The following is a 16,976-nucleotide window of genomic DNA, read 5'->3' on the forward strand; positions in this document are numbered from 1 at the left end:
TTAGTGCTTCATAGTGCACTAACACCTAACGTTTAGTTCTTCATTAATGTAGATCCTACAAGTAAAAAAACCTTTGGAAGCCTTCATGAACTTGGCGCCCCCACTTCAACCAATAACGAAAAAATTACAGCCGTTCGTTAGTGCATCGCTCGTGCTTCTAGAAAATACTTTTAGTTTCGTTAGTACTTCACTATTAGTGTAGTTATGGCCAGTTACATCTCAGGAAACTCACATAAGAAATTTAAGGGGAGTTTTTCACTGTCAAATTTCTGCCAAATTAAAAAGCACTAATGATCACTTCTAGTACAATCCTTAGTGCATCGTTAGTGCTTCTTCGTGCACCAACCCCTAACGTTAGTGCTTAATTAGTGTAGGTGTTACAAGTAAAATATCTTTGGTGGTCAGTGTGAATTTGCGCCCACTTCAAGAACTAACAAAGTAATTAGTGCATTCGTTAGTGCTTCCTGAAAATACCGACTCTTTGTATGGAATTTGATATTTCTGAAGTTGGACCCCACCAAAGATATTGAATAAATCCCAAAATATGGTAGCACTAACGTTAGAGCTTAGTGCGTTTAGGTGCACTAAAAATGCACTAACGATTGCCGTTAACCCCATGTTTCTACATCAATTGTATGGAATTTGATATTTCTGACGTTGACTCCTAACCAAAAATCTTGAATAAATACCAAAATATTGTAGAATTGACATTAGTCCTTAGTGCGTTTACGTGCACTAAAGATGCACTAATGATTGCCGTTAACCTCATGTTTCTACCTCTATTTGTATAGAATTTGATATTTCTGAAGTTGGCCCCCATACCAAAAATCTTGAATAAATCCCAAAATATGGTAGCACTAACGTTAGTGCTTAGTGCGTTTAGGTGCACTAACGATGCACTAACGATTGCCGTTTACCCCATGTTTCTACCTCTATTTGTATAGAATTTGATATTTCTGAAGTTGGCCCCCCACCAAAAATCTTGAATAAATCCCAAAATATGGTAGCACTAACGTTAGTGCTTAGTGCGTTTAGGTGCACTAACGTTGCACTAACGATTGCCGTTTGCCCCATGTTTCTACCTCTATTTGTATAGAATTTGATATTTCTGAAGTAGGCCCCCCACCAAAAATCTTGAATAAATCCCAAAATATGGTAGCACTAACGTTAGTGCTTAGTGCGTTTAGGTGCACTAACGATGCACTAATGATTGCCGTTTACCCCATGTTTCTACCTCTATTTGTATAGAATTTGATATTTCTGAAGTTGGCCTCCCACCAAAAATCTTGAATAAATCCCAAAATATGGTAGCACTAACGTTAGTGCTTAGTGTGTTTAGGTGCACTAACGATGCACTAACGATTGCCGTTGACCCCATGTTTCTACCTCTATTTGTATAGAATTTGATATTTCTGAAGATGGCCCCCCACCAAAAATCTTGAATAAATCCCAAAATATGGTAGCACTAACGTTAGTGCTTAGTGCGTTTAGGTGCACTGACGATGCACTAACGATTGCTGTTGACCCCATGTTTCTACCTCTGTTTGTATAGAATTTGATATTTCTGAAGTTGGCCCCCCACCAAAAATCTTGAATAAATCTTAAAATATGGTAGCACTAACGTTAGTGCTTAGTGCGTTTAGGTGCACTAACGATGCACAAAGTTTTGTGAAAATCTGTCTGCATAAAGATGGGTGGGGGGGCTAACTTCATATGAAGTTGGCCCCCCCACCAAAAATCTTCAATATTTCGTAAACGCTGATAGCACTAACGTTAGTTCTGAGTGCACTAACGTGCACTAACGATGCACTAACGATGTACAATGTTTGGTGTAATTTGGGAGAGGTGGGGGGCCAACTTCAGGCACGTGAAAGAATATGTTGATACTAAGTTTTCGCTACATACTCTCAAACGTTCAAGCCATTATCCTTGACACTTTCTACTTCTATCTTCTCTCCTTCCTTCCTTCCATGTTAATAGCGAATAAGAAATTGCCTAATAGACAGTTCTAGGATGAATTATTGAAAATATTTTGTTGAAAACACAAAATAAGTATCTTTTTAGATAGCATGCTGGATCTAACCCACGAACAATTTCCAGAAACCCCAAAGCACTTAAAGTAGAACTTTATTTTATTGAATTAGTTTTTCATTGAAATGAAAAATATTTTGGAACTACTTAAATAACATGAGCTAAGAATCTAGTACAGTTCTTTTATCTTCATGTATCCATATCCTACTAAAATCATTATAGATTGACATGTTCATAACCGCAACATGACGTTCCGCGTTTGGCAAATATACAAGTACGAGTGTTTGTGTCATAGGTATACAACACAAGTCTCTATCACAATAAAAGTGGCATTAATGAACACAAGAAAAGCCTATGGTTTATGAATCTATGGTGATAAATTGTAGATTGCATTTTACTCTGGTAGCTTCTACCAATTCCTTTCTGCCTTTTAAGTAAGGCTTAGAACCAATCAGCTAATAGTCCTATTAAACTATTCTGGTTTAATCTGGTCAATAATATGATCTACCAAGCCAAAGGCTCGTACTGACTCTAGGAAGATATCTAAGATCTGTGCCTTTTTCTTCGCTATGTGATACCAATGGGCTTAGCCCAGCAATACTGATGGGCTTGCTTATTCTGAATTCATACTGACTGATATCATGATATTTGAATCGATTTCTGTTAAAAGGGCGTAGGTAACATTTTTTTTTTATTTTCACTTTTTAAAAAACTGAGCATTTTAGAGGTAGATGCAACGATTTATTAAAAGGAAGTGTATTCCTTGAAACGTGTTGAAAATATAAGCCATTGAATTACATTACTATAATATAATATATTATTATCATATTATACCGATATACTATAACTAACTCACTAACTCTATGGCCTATGGAACCCGCAGGTTCAATGCCTCGTTCACAAAAGCTCTCCACTGACTTCTATCCTTAGCCAACTGGATCCAGTTTCTACTTTAGATTCCTATTTCTGCGAGATCCATCTTAATATTGTCTCCTATCTGCGCCTAGGTCTTCCTAATGGTCGTTTTCCGATTGGTCTTCCAGGCAAGACTTTGAAAGCGTTTCTACTTTCTTCCATCCTAGCTACATGACCTGCCCACCTAAGCCTCCAAGACTTGATGACCCTAACAATGTTGGGTAAACCGTATAAATTATGTAGTTCCTCGTTTTGAAGTTTCCGCCATTCCCCATTCCTGTTCCTCTTGGGTCCGAATATTCGTCTCAGGATCTTGTTTTCAAATATTTTCAGCCCATGTTCTTCCCTCAGAGTAAGCGACCATGTTTCGTAACCATACAGAACAACAGGCATGATTATCGTTTAATATATTTTAGGCTTCAAATTCCTCGACAGAATTCGCGATACCAAATAGTAACACAAATTCCTTGCTTTTAGTCGACATTTAATTTCTTCGTGAATACGATTTTCGTCTGTTAATATTGATCCTAGATATTCGAAAGTATCCACTTTATCAAAAGTATTATTTAATATTTTAACGCATCCATAATTTGCCGTATTGCGTTCCCGACGCACTTCCATGTATTTAGTTTTCTCTGCATTTACTTCTAAACCCATTTCCCTGCAAATGTTTAATAAGCAGGGACGTAGTGTCCATTAAGGCTACAAGGCTTAGCCTATCCATTTATTTATACATCAGCCTCAAATGTTGCTTTTGGATATTGATGTAATTAATTTTATTAAAATGGATTTATTTTATAATACGCTGTTTAAACATCAAGCGAGTTGAAGCGAAGCTTCTGCAAGAACGCATTGAAGGCTATCGGCCGCTAGCCTTTCGCTTCTTTCATGGAATTAGGAGAATGGGGCGGTGACAGTCACCTTCCCGCCACCCTCAGCAGACGAAAACTTCTTTAGTTATACACAAATTCAACATGATGCAACGAAAGTGGACGAACGTTGACGAAAGGCTAGCCTTTTCGGTGTTTGGAGAAACAAAAGAGACAGGATGCGGTCTTGGAAGAAAGTATAGAACAGAAACTATGAAAAATTTAGAAGCTCATATTCAGTAACGAGTTTTGACCAAGAAAAAAAGGGAGACAGAGAGAATAAAAACGTTATGTTATCATGAATAGTATTAATACATCAGGGACCTTATTGCGTACTGGTTTGCGTTATCACAGCGTAAAATTTACATTTTAGTTTTAGATAATTGACATAGCGGTTATGTTGTATTTTTTGCGTTGCGTTGCTATCCGCAAGTTTTTCGAAGATCGATACTGAAGGAGACCTCAGATGAGATATAGTTTCTTTTTTCTTTTTTTTCATACTTTCATCTAAAAATAGCTTTTTCTGTAAAAATCATCAATTGATTGAGAGCTACTGCTCCACTGTTTTCCATTAGTATGCTGATATGTGTTGTTGTGGGTGAAGTGCTTAAGTTTGTCTATGATTTGGGGAGGTTACACTTAAGATTGTCCTATAGCTATCCGTTTTTATTTGTTTCTTTGAAACAATAATACAGTGTATGCGTGATATGCGAGTATCGCATATGTAAGGAAACCGTATATGTAAGGGAAATATGAAGCAGAACCACTCTTATACTTTTTCTTGCATTGTATGAAAAATATATTGCATGAATTAGCATTTTTCTATCAAGCATTACAGCGTAGTCAGAATACTAAGACGTGATCGTTTAAATAAGGGCGGGATAGTATTTTCGGTGGGGTAACTTAAATTCACTTTACAATCATATATACATACAACAAAAAGTACAAGTTTCAGGGGATTGGGCCCCTCCTAGCCACCCTCTAGCTACGAATCTAATTTCAGCCTACCCATTTCAAAACTTCACGCTACGTTACTGTTAATAAGACCTCTGAATTTATTTCTATTGTTTTTATATCATCCCCTATTAAATTTACATCATCAGTATATGCCATAACCTCGTGAATATCATTCAATTCTAGGCCCTGGTTCCTATCTTTGATTTTCCTTATAGCGTATTCCAGAACAAAAGTTGAATAATAATGGCGACAACACATCTCCTTGTTTCAGGCCATTTTCGACGTGAAAGCTCGTGGACAAAAAATTTCCTACCCGGACTTTACTATGGGATTCATTTAAACATATCTTAATTAACCTAATTAGCTTTCTTGGTATTCCAAGTTCTGTAAGAACATTGTATAATGTTTCTCTCCTAACCGAGTCGTAAGCCTTTCTAAAATCAATAAATAGTTGATGTACCGGCGTATTGTATTCTCACTTCTTTTCGAGTATTTTTCGAATGGTAAATACTTGGTCGATAGTTGATCGATACCGATATATTATATTAATGTGCCCTGTTGGTTGGTCCATCAGCTGTATGGAATCTGGACATACGCTCAGAAGTTTGGGGAATAAAACTTAAAGAAAACTCACTTGGGTTAAAAATAAATATCCTATCATTAAAATAATATTTTCTTATGCAATGCTACTTCCTTGCATTCCCAATTATGTCTCGTTGCACAACATAAATAAAATCCACCTAAGCTAATAATTGCCTCCTTTGGTGTTACACCAGGTGGTGATCAGTCTCAACTTTGTAGCCACAGTTTTAGATCCCGTAAAAGATACCATGAGAAAATTTCACCTTTTATTCTGGCACAATATTAAGGTTTGCAGGATTTTTATTTAGGATGCGGGTGGCCAAAGTATATTCCAGCATTAACCTCAGTATTTCCCGATATGGAAGTCAAAGTACTTTACAAGTCGGAGTAAGGCAGGTAGTGACGATAAGTGTTAATTCAGAACTTATCCTGACAGCGATTATTTTTTTAAAGTAATTTTGGTGAGAAAAATGTTTGCTTTCAAATTATTATTATTACTAATTACTATTATTAGTATTCCTGTCTTTCATTAATATACTACCAATGTAACAGTCTAAAATTTTAGATATATTTCAGAAAAACTCGAGTTCACATTTTGTCACAACGTTTTCTGTTAAAAGTGCGTGTGTGTCCAAAGTTTACTTTTTTTTTAGATTAAACCATAATTCACAGTTACATCCTATATAGCTAATAAACAATCAATAACCATGTACATTTACACTTCTTTTTTTTCCATCAACCGAACCAACTCGTGAAAAAACAGTTGTTTGTCATTTCCTGAAAATTGTGTTTATTGCACATACGTCCTTTTAACAGAAATCGATTCATTCGAGAAAAGGAGTCCATTCTACTTAACATGACTTTCGCCAGACTTTTGAAAAACATTGGGGAAGATAGATGTTTGTTTGTAGATAAAGATATTTCCCTTCTTGTGACTAAAATACTTTCACTATTTTATATTTACTTTCGTAAATTCCCGTCCGTAAAGAACTAGTAAGAAACCCGTTAATGATAGGATAAAATGCTGTGTCACCTTTACTAGAAAATTTATAATTTTTTCAGAATCCTCTGTCTTTCTTGACATTAAGTTGGATATAACCGTAGAAATCCGGTAGAATGATGCTGTAGCCCTGTTAGTAGGACAGAAACGTCCTGCTAGTAGGAGGAAATATTGTTTTATGTTGTCATTTTAATATTTTGTTACATTACTCACTTCTTACTTTTCGAATGTATTTGTTAGTTACAATAAAGTTAATGAACAATAAGAAATATTATATATTCTTTTAAAAAATACAATATTACGAATGTCTTTGCCAAGGACATAAACTGCGTTTGGGTAAAAAATAAACTATACTATACTCCTTTATTCCAAAATATTTAATTACATTATAAAGTAAATATAAGACAATAAATGAAGACCACAGGGGGAAAAGGAGGTAAGTGAAGAAATGGTCGAAAATGAGTTAACAGCAGAATAATGTAGCCTGATAGATGTAGTTTGCATGGACTAAATCCCATAGAGTCACTAAGAAATATAATGCTAAAGAGTTTGCCTACAGGCGAAGAAGGAGATAAATCAATGGAAAAAAAGGACAATTGTGTAGAATTATACAAAACTGACTCCCCTGTAGTCTTCAAATCTAAATCTATTCCTAAAGTACATTCAGTCATGCGTTCTACAAGGGATCTGGCTCTAAAGCTGATAACAAGGATCAGTGAGATTAAATTGTACCAATCAAGTTTTCGCTAGAGTTTATCTGTACCTACTGTATGGAAACTCAAATACATCCTGGTAGCAGTATGAGAAACCACCACACATTCACAGTTTCTATTCATATTACCCGTAGGAAGCTATATCGTTCTGTCGCTTCGACAATCCTTCATTAACGGAAAGATACGGATATGTCAAATTAAGGTAGTATAAAATTAAAATGTTTATTTTTTCGTCTATTGTATTTTCGATTTTTTAATACCTTTCAAGTATTTCTTTAATTTTCTTGAAATTAATTATTGAAAGTTTCCAAAACACTTTTTATTTTAATTATTTGCCTTTTGAATGTTCGCATGGATATGAAAATTTCTGCAGCCGTTATGACCCGTCACAATAATTTGATATGTGCTTTAAATTGATTGTGTATGTAGAATTACTATTTGGTTTTAGTGATTCGTATAAAAATGTTTTATGAACAGTGTGCGTTTTATTATTTATTTGGTGATGGTGGTTTATCATCACTGTTATTCTTTATTATGTATTAAAGAAAAATAAAATCTTAAAATGTTGATATTTTTCCGTATTGTTTCTTTCGTACATTTCTAAAATTGACGTATCATTTTGATCTGAAAAAGCATGAAAACTATTCTAACAATATATAAATCTTTTCCTACAATTATTGTATTTGATGGAAAGGGTTTTTAGATGTAAATGTGTAATGTGTAAATGTGGTTTTTAAATATGTTCCGTGCCAAAAATCATATTAATATCGCAAAGTTAAGCTTATAATTTATCCGCGTTCTTTAGCAGTAATTATATTCCGTAGTTTTACAGAATTTCTTATCTCAGTCACTAATCCTACATTTTTGCAGGGGATTATGGGAAGTATTAGATTGTTTATTGTTATTCCAGATCTTAATATTTTCTCAACTGGTAGACAACATGAGTAACGTGTATTCATTTATTTAGTTATTATTTCCTTCAACTGTTTAGCGAATCTTAAATACGGAAGACTGTTATATTATACAATTGTCGTATTCTCAAATTGTGATGTATAAATTTCATTTTCCAATGTAAGTCTGTGAGTAATTGCACAAAGCGTGATAAACTTCAATGACATGCAAGGATTAAAAAAGTTTTTTGTGTGAGAGTAGAAAGGCATCTGTATGTTGATAAATGCCCTTGAATTTAAAAACGCATTCCAACAATGTGTGTTGTGAGTACCTCAGTTTCTAAGAATGAAGTTTCATTTTCAAGTATTGACTGTTTTGTGAAGTTCACAACCAAAAATCAAGAGAAATACCTTGCAGAAGACGAAATTATTATTTCTATTCATTAAGATTCACCAGAGTTTAAACTTCCGGCAGTTGTTTACAAACCTACATTGGTGTCAAAAAAAAAAAAAAAAAAAAAAAAAATCAGTATTCAAGGGTTCCATGGAATCGCTGAAATATAAGGTGCTTATTCGGGATTAGCTACTGTCCCACCTCCTTTAAAGGGCATAATCGTGGACGTTAAAATAAAAAGTATAACTACTGTCTATCAAGGAAACAGTCTAAATAAGCAATTATTACAAACAAATACGATGTGCACGTATCTATTACTGTATGGTTTGTAAATAAATTATAAGGGATAATAATATTATGTAGAAATTCGATATCAGTTCACAAATAGGTAGCGTATTCTTTAAGACAGTATCAAATGTTCGAATCAATTCATCGAAATTCATACTTTAAATTAGATTTTCAACTCACGGAAAGAAAAACCCTATGTCAATGCATTTTCCAAAAGACCGAAACTCCTGAGCTTGTTATGTATTACCAATTTCTTATCAGGTTCCTAAAACCTCTAAAGAAATGTATAGAAGTCTATACATCTATACATTAGTAAGCAAATTTGATAAATTTAACGAAAACATTCATATACAATTTAAGTCTAGCTTATGTATATAAGACTATTCAAATTGATAAAAAATAAAACTAAGATAAAACTATTCCTTTAATTATAGTTGTTATTGAGACTTGGAACCTGCCTTTGGCTCTTGTGCAAAATTATAGAAAACCCTGTAGATGATACTTACCCCTGCCTCTCCAATGGAATGTTAATGTCAATCTTCTCTCCGATCACAGAAAGAGCAGCGCATCCCAGGTTCAAACTCAGTCCTAATCTCTTCCGAGGTGAAGATGAGTCCAGATTTAGCGTTAAATTTGGACGACCTGAGGGACCTGATGAAACACCAAAAGCCAAGTGAATAACACATCAATTGATCTTACTTGTTCTACTTCACGAATGCTAATGCGTACTGTGTTCGGAAAATGCTCCACAGACATATAGCACCTTAAACCTAACAAAAGGATCGTAAGAAAGGTAGATCGAAAACGGCAAAGAGAAAAAGTCAACTGTAAAACCATGTAATTCAAAAGCACTAAAGAGCACACTAAAAACAGTTGAAGGAATCACTCAGAAATTGTTATAAGCTTCAGTTAAATATTCATGGTTCAGCACAACGGATTTTAGAAAGGAAATTGGAGTTTTAAGTGCAGACGAGGCATAGATAATATTTCTGTAGAAAATAATAACTGAATATGATTTCATTCCCCAACTATTGATCCCTAAATACTAATAGCAATGCAGCATATTCTTAGAATGCATCTTAGAAATAGTCAATGTATCGTAGATTTCTGATAGTTGAGTAGTAACCATGAGAATACAGATTAATGAAATAATTAATCAGTTCTAATGCCTTGTTTACTAATTATTAGATTAGAATAGAAAATTGCTGCATTATTATTAGAATATAAAAACTGCTAAACAGAACGTTTTCTGATGACAGAAGTTTAGCCATTACTAAACATAATAGAGAAATACAAGCCACTCAAACAAACAAGGGAAGAATTTAAGTGGCTTGAAGGTAAGTTAAAATTAAATATTGATAAAACAATAGTAATAAATTTCCATCATTCGCGAAATATAAATCTGAGTAATCCAATCATATACATTAAGAATAAAGTATGAAAAATGTCAATGAAATTAAATTTCAAAGACTGTGGGTAAATAATACACTGGCGTGAAATAAGCACATCAGTACACCGAAAAAAAACTTTGTAAAGTACACTCTGCTTTAAAAAGTGCAAAATTTTCATTCAAGTTATAACACTTAAAACAAAATATATCGTACTTTGAAACGCTACCTAAATATGAAGTAGTACACTCGGCAAATGCACCACAAAGTAATAAAATAATATGTAAGATTCAAACAGAAGTGGTATAGCGTTCACCTCTGGTGCACGGGGTCCTTGGTTCGATCCCAGTCCGCGCCAAGTGAGCTTTGCGTTGGATAAACACCATGTGCATGGGTTTTCTCTAGTTTCTTCCGTTTCCTCCCACTTTATTTATTCCAACATTTCATTCATTTCTCATAATCACCGTCTTCTTTAGCTTAGCCGACATAACTGTGGGACGTAAAACTCAAAGATTTCATTTCATTTTTTTTTTCAAAAAGAAGTAATGAAAACAATGGACGGTACCAAATCAAGAGCTTCATGTAAAGAATATTCAGAATTTAAAATACCCTGCTTTCTCAAATAACACTGCTGCATCATTCTTTTTATTCTATTTATTTACAATATGTATATAAACGAAAAAGAAACTTTTAAAGCTATAAGCCAATGAAGTTAGCACAGTAGTTAATACAATCAATAAATGTATAAATAATAAATATGTATCATTGCTATCAAGGTTAAATACAAGGATATTAACTATATTTATAGTTTGGTATCTAAAATCATCCGTATATTTCTTAAGTAAACTCACTGATTTAGCTGAAGTGTATGTAAAACATCTTTGTTAGCTTCACATAGAATTGTACTGATAAGAAACGGATATACAGAATAAGTATGAGGAGAAAGAGTGTATTGGTATATAAGCTTTTCCCTCATATCTATTCAGTCTATCAATACAAAACTTGATACACACATTTCATATCCTATAGTAGTTTTCGAGATACATTTGGATTGTGTGTTTTTACCCGGGGCTACTCGAGAGGAGTTAAAGTTGATGGGAGAGATTTCTGGAGGGAATTTTCCCGGCATTCTCCCAATTTTCCCCTGTTCAAGTACGTTATGGGCTCCAATACATAGCACCTCTGGAAAGCTTTTTTCATGCGAAGAGAATAAACTATAAATTATGACTTTCGAATGAACAGTGTTGATGCAATAGCTATTTCACTGCAAGTCTACGATTTACTTCATACTAAAAAGGTTAACTGGCCCCAGAGACTTACTTCGTTATCCATGGCACCTAATTTTTTGCGCATGAACATATCTTTGTTATGTTTATCGAATGGACTATTTTTGATTCGGATGTTCGGATGATACATTCATGTCCGTTCCTTGTGAGATGTTATATACTGCATGTACAAATGTACAATACTGAGGCCGCTTAAACGAAGAATAAATAAAATGATAATGATTGTTTACACTGTGTAGAAACATGTATATATTTTTATAAATATTATTTGCAAAAACTTCATTTCGTAACAGCCGCTGTGAAATTGTTTCAGTATGCAAACTGTTACTTCATCAGTCTAGACTATTTCTAAAGGAAGCCATATATTACACAAAGTACCCTACCTACTAGAAGGTAATGTTTAACTTAAATTTACAAATTAACTTAAATTTAACAGCTCAAGTTTCTTTTCTTAGCCAAAATCTTGTTATTAGTTATTTTTAAAGAATTTGCAAGAAAAAAGGTTTGCACTTAATATTTACACAGTTACAAGGTAAAAGCAATATAGAGTGTGGTGCAGGAGTTTTAGTGCAGAGTTTTAGTCTATATCCTATACTACATGGGAAATTGCACGTTATTACAGAAATTCTCCAGATAATATTGCATTATAAATATTAAAGATACGTATCAGTTTTCTGTATAATTTATAGTATTACTGAGTAAACTGCTTAAAGTTTCGAAGATGGACTTTCATTCTTCCAATTCAACATCTAAACCTATGATTTCTCAAAGTCGAGCCTTATTTTTTGGTAGTGGCAAATCAACAATAAAGTTTAATACTAAATAAATCTAAGCTTTCCTTAATATCTGGCGTTTCTATTTCTTTATGAGTTCATTTTGCTCTTAGGAGTCTTGGAGCTGGAAAACACTAAATTGGAATCCTGTATTGTTTTCTTGTTCTGTAAAAAGAAAAGGCCCCAAGTAATCCGAAAGAACACTTTACGTTTTAACTGTTTAAGGCTGGATGCCAAATTAATGTTTTCTAGCAGGTAGTAACTGGTATCTAAGATCCCAGAAAGGGTTGAAATTTAGAAGAAAATGAAGTCACAAAGAAAAAGTAAACTTAGTTTAATATGAAAATGCACACAATATCCTATGAAAGAGAATGGACCCGTAAATTCATTCATAACGTAATAAAACATCATTCAAGAGGATAAAATACATCAAAAACCTTCCAAATTTGATGTTTTTTTTAAACTGAAACAGTGAACGACTGTATACAAAACACGAGAGTGTAATGAGAACCAAACTTTCAAAGGTATACTATGGTCCTATACTACACTTATTTTTTTTAAACAAATTTTGGCAATTTCCAAAATTTAACAAAGGTGCTATGCCGAAATTTGAAAGAATGAACCAAAATACTCATTGCTAAAATTTAGAGGAGGTAGTCCTATACGCCCCTGGACGTAGCCCCTGAGCTTGGAAACTGTGGGCACGAAGTGACATCAACTAACCTGATTACCCCTTCTGTAAGGTAAAGATGGTAAACTGCACTAAGATAATAATATCCTCTATAGGAACTTATTGTACTGTGAATTGAAATCCCCATTTTTACTTTGAAGATAAATTTATGAAAGTGGAAGACTTTGTGAGGAGAAAGCTTAAGCTGCCGTCGTTTCATTCAAAATTAAATTTCTCTCAAACTATCTCACATCATCTTTTTCCAATCTTCCCAAAAGAAGAAGAAAAAATGTTGAATTTAATAAGATTCTTGGTTTGTCATTTCAATAAGAAATAAGTTGAAGCCAGTCTTAAAACGTACTTAAAGAAAATTGTTATTTTCATAGTTTCTTCACATTTTACATTCTTTTATTTATTTATAAATATAGGTTTTAAGTAGTCTAGAAGAAACAGTAAACACATTGAAAGTGAATTTTAGAAACTGAATGACCCTTCCCATTCAGCATCCATATTTAATGCAGTTTTTTCTCACTTTAACATATGATCCGTAATTTCTTTATTCTAGCAAGTTTGCAGTTGCACTTACACCTAAGGGGGGCAATAAATAAATAAAACTCGAATCATAAACTGTAAGCAAGGTTCCAGTAAACTACAGTACTACGTACAAGAATTTTTTGCGAGATTAGCTTAGAAATTTAGAAAATACTTCATGTACAGAACACGAGAAAAGCTTTAACGCAGTTTTACTAAGCTTTCTCCAATCTAAGAAAGAAACTTTGATTTGGAAAACGTAGCAACTAAATTATCCGTAATTGAGACTATAATGTAAAACTGATTTAATGTAAAATGTTCGTTCCGTCAAAATTCATGTATTTTTGTAGAAGGTGCATACATATCCTTTGCCACCAACTTCAAAAGAATCCGATTGGAACGTCGTCCACTTCTGATGCTTTGCTTTGATCCGAGGCTAGGAAATGTTTTCTGGATGACTACATGGTGTCAGTGGGTTTTCTCGTGGTTATCCCCATTTGTTCCCACATTTCTATTGCACCAATTATGTTATAATCATTTACTTGCTTAAAGAGCATAATCGTTGGAAGCGAAACTACAATTTTCATTTCATTTATGGAAGAAACCGAAACAGTGACGTACCCAGGAGAAGCTAGTAGGGCTCGAACGCCCCAAAGCTTAACCTCTTAACTGGCAATGACGACTTAACTCGTCATGAGAATTTCGCTTGTATTTGCAGTCTGACGACTACATTCGTCATAAGAAGATTCGTATTGGGCATGGTGAATTAATACGTATCGTATTGGGCATAATGTGGAGCGTGAAACTCAAAGATTTCATCTGCTTTCATATGTATTTTTCACAAATTTATTTCCCATTTAGATGCAACTTTCTCATTCGGAAACTCGACAGTTAACAGGTTAAGAAATAAAATGCTTAGCTTTTGTTAATTAAACTAAGTTTTGTTGGATGTAATAAAGAATTTTTTCTTGCAGCCCCCTCCCGCAATAACTGACTACGTTACTGATCCTAAGTACAGCATAGAAGAGAGCTTTAAAAAAAAAGTGTAATGAAACGCACAAACAGAATTCTTTGCTTGTTCCGTCTGCCTTCCTGTCAGTTAGTTCGCAGAGAGCGAAAGAGGGAAGCTGTGTTCCATTTGCTGGTTGATTGAATTCTCCCTTTCTTTTCCCCCCAAGTTGTTTCTCTCCAGAATTAGAAAGCATCAAAGCATCAACGTTCGTACTTCACATGACTTCATTTTCATTTCAGAAATGTTACCAATAAATCGATTATTTCGAGGCTAATTATAGCTAATTTACGAGATGTCAACATGTTCGGTTACTTCGAAGAACACTGTTTCCAGTGAAGTAAAGATTTTAATCCGGCCTTTTTCTGTTCTCACTCCTCCGGACGGCAACAAAAAGAACCAAGAACAAAATAGAAACTTCGAGAGAAGAGAAATCACCAAACGAACAAAGTGAAGGAATTCTGCAAGTTGAATTGTTTTCAACCAAACAAGGTTAGTGAAAAAGGAAAAAAAAAAGTAATATTTTGGTCTTCATTGTTCAGGGGCAGTGGTTCACAACCTAGTGGAGAGGCGTGAGGAGCGACTGCAGGGGGTGAAATCTATTGACAAAAATAAACTATATTCGTAATGTTAGGAATGTTGTAGCAAAGAGGAGTTAAGTAAAATACCAGACAAACACAATAATAACTGTTGAGTAATAAGTGTGGTTCATGAAGTACAAAGCTCGTGAAAATGATACAGTAGATGATAGTACGCAGGAGTCTTACTGAAAAAAAATATAAATGAGTGAGATTATTATTATTATTATTATTATTATTATTATTATTATTATTATTATTATTATTATTATTATTATTATTATTATTATTATTATTATTGAGCTGAGCGAAGCGAATCTCTTATACTCGGGTTAGCCGTTTGGTTGTCCGCGAACTCCTCCTAGACCGTTTGGCCGATCTCAACCAAACTTAGCACGCTGATAGAGTATGTCGTGCTGAGTGACAACATAGGTCGAAATCAAAAATCCGATGTACCATCGAGGAATAATCACCGAAAAACGCTTGCTCCTAGACCGTTTGGCCGATCTCAACCAAAATTAGCACGCTGATAGAGTATGTCGTGCTGAGTGACAACATAGGTCGAAATCAAAAATCCGATGTACCATCGAGGAATAGTCACCGAAAAACGCTTCCTCCTAGACCGTTTGGCCGATCTCAACCAAACTTAGCACGCTGATAGAGTATGTCGTGCTGAGTGACAACATAGGTCGAAATCAAAAATCCGATGTACCATCGAGGAATAATCACCGAAAAACGCTTCCTGATTACGTAGTTTAAGCTCGCTCAGCTCATTTCATTGCAATCGGGTATATCCATTGCATTCCTAGTTATTATTATTACTATGGAAGATTTGAAAACTTGATGGTGAACCTGAAATCGCAAACGGGGGCAGAAGAACAAGTGGCAAGAAAGAGGAGGCATAAAGTATGCAGGATTCACGAAGGGGGAAGCAGATAAAGGAGGTTGGGAACCAACTTTGACGACTTCTTTGTTTGGTGGACATCGTTTGAGATGTCTAATACAAAGTATATGTAGGTTGTAAAGCATCAGTTTTTAAGTCTACAATATTATTAGTGTAACGAAGAACAAAATGCACGCAGCAGAAACATTCACCAATCAACACATCTCATTAAGGTGAGCAAAAAAAATATGGTAAGTATGAATTCTGATGTGTCATTTTTGAGTTCTTTTTAAAGAATTAATTATATACTACATGTATTAGCACGAAAGTGCTAGTGACCTGAAAATTTTCATTGACAACGACAGATGCATTATGCTAAATGAACTATACCTCAACATTACGATTAAAACAATGAATTTATTTCTTATTTAACTCTCATATTGTAGTAAAGGAAGACTATATTCACTGATAGAAGACATTGAAAGAAACAAAGTGACATTTTTCACGGTAAATTCTCATACGTAGATTCTCGTGATTTTTTTTTTCTGGCGCTAGGAAGTTAGTTGTTCTTTGCCAATAATAATTGCTAGTTTTAAAATCGTTCATTGGGCCTTTGATAGTAGTCTTTATAATATTGCAATGTACCCCGTTGGTCCATTACCCGATGCGATATGAACAAAAGCGAATTCTGTTTGCTGGAATTCAATCCGTGGGTACCAGTGGTGACTTTAACGATAGCTAATTATGTACCACGCATGGAAATATGTGTTGATGTAAGAATTTCTTTTAGGTTAAAACCTCAAATTCTTTCTAGGTTTACAGATTTTTGGCTAAACCTCAGAAATATTGGCCAGGTGAAAATGAATTGACATTATTGACTTATTAACATTACTTGGGGTGTTATTGACATCACCGTTTAACCGTTTTCAAATAGAACATTTTTCGTTAAACGTCAAAAAAGCATTGGTGAACTTAAAACCTTAAATAGTTGTAGTTATGAGATGGTATACAGGGTGTCCGAGAAGTCCTTCCCTGATTACAGAAATTGATAACTCAGGCTAGAAATAAGATAGAAAAATGAAACTGGTGTTGAATTGTTTACAAACTATAAAAGTTTTTGTCTGTGTTAGGTTTGTTCTGTTTTACCAAGTCTCCGTCCGTGCCTATCTCGATAGGACATTTCCTGGGCGATGGATTGGTCGTGATGGACCAACAGCTT

The 16,976-nt window shown here is 34.3% G+C and overlaps 1 protein-coding gene across 1 annotated transcript in view; it reads right to left on the minus strand.

Annotated features, from left to right (window-relative positions):
• The window catches only part of LOC145667134 (uncharacterized), a 408,945-nt gene that overhangs the window by 16,932 nt on the left and 375,037 nt on the right, over positions 1-16,976 (minus strand). Inside the window, exon 6 of the mRNA XM_081734875.1 lies at positions 9,146-9,290. Within this exon, the coding sequence (XP_081591001.1) occupies positions 9,146-9,290 (145 nt within the window). The remainder of the gene's footprint in view (positions 1-9,145; positions 9,291-16,976) is intronic.

This window comes from Thermobia domestica, chromosome 12 (assembly GCF_964235325.1).
Source record: "Thermobia domestica chromosome 12, izTheDome1.hap1.1, whole genome shotgun sequence".
Lineage (NCBI taxonomy): Eukaryota > Metazoa > Arthropoda > Insecta > Zygentoma > Lepismatidae > Thermobia > Thermobia domestica.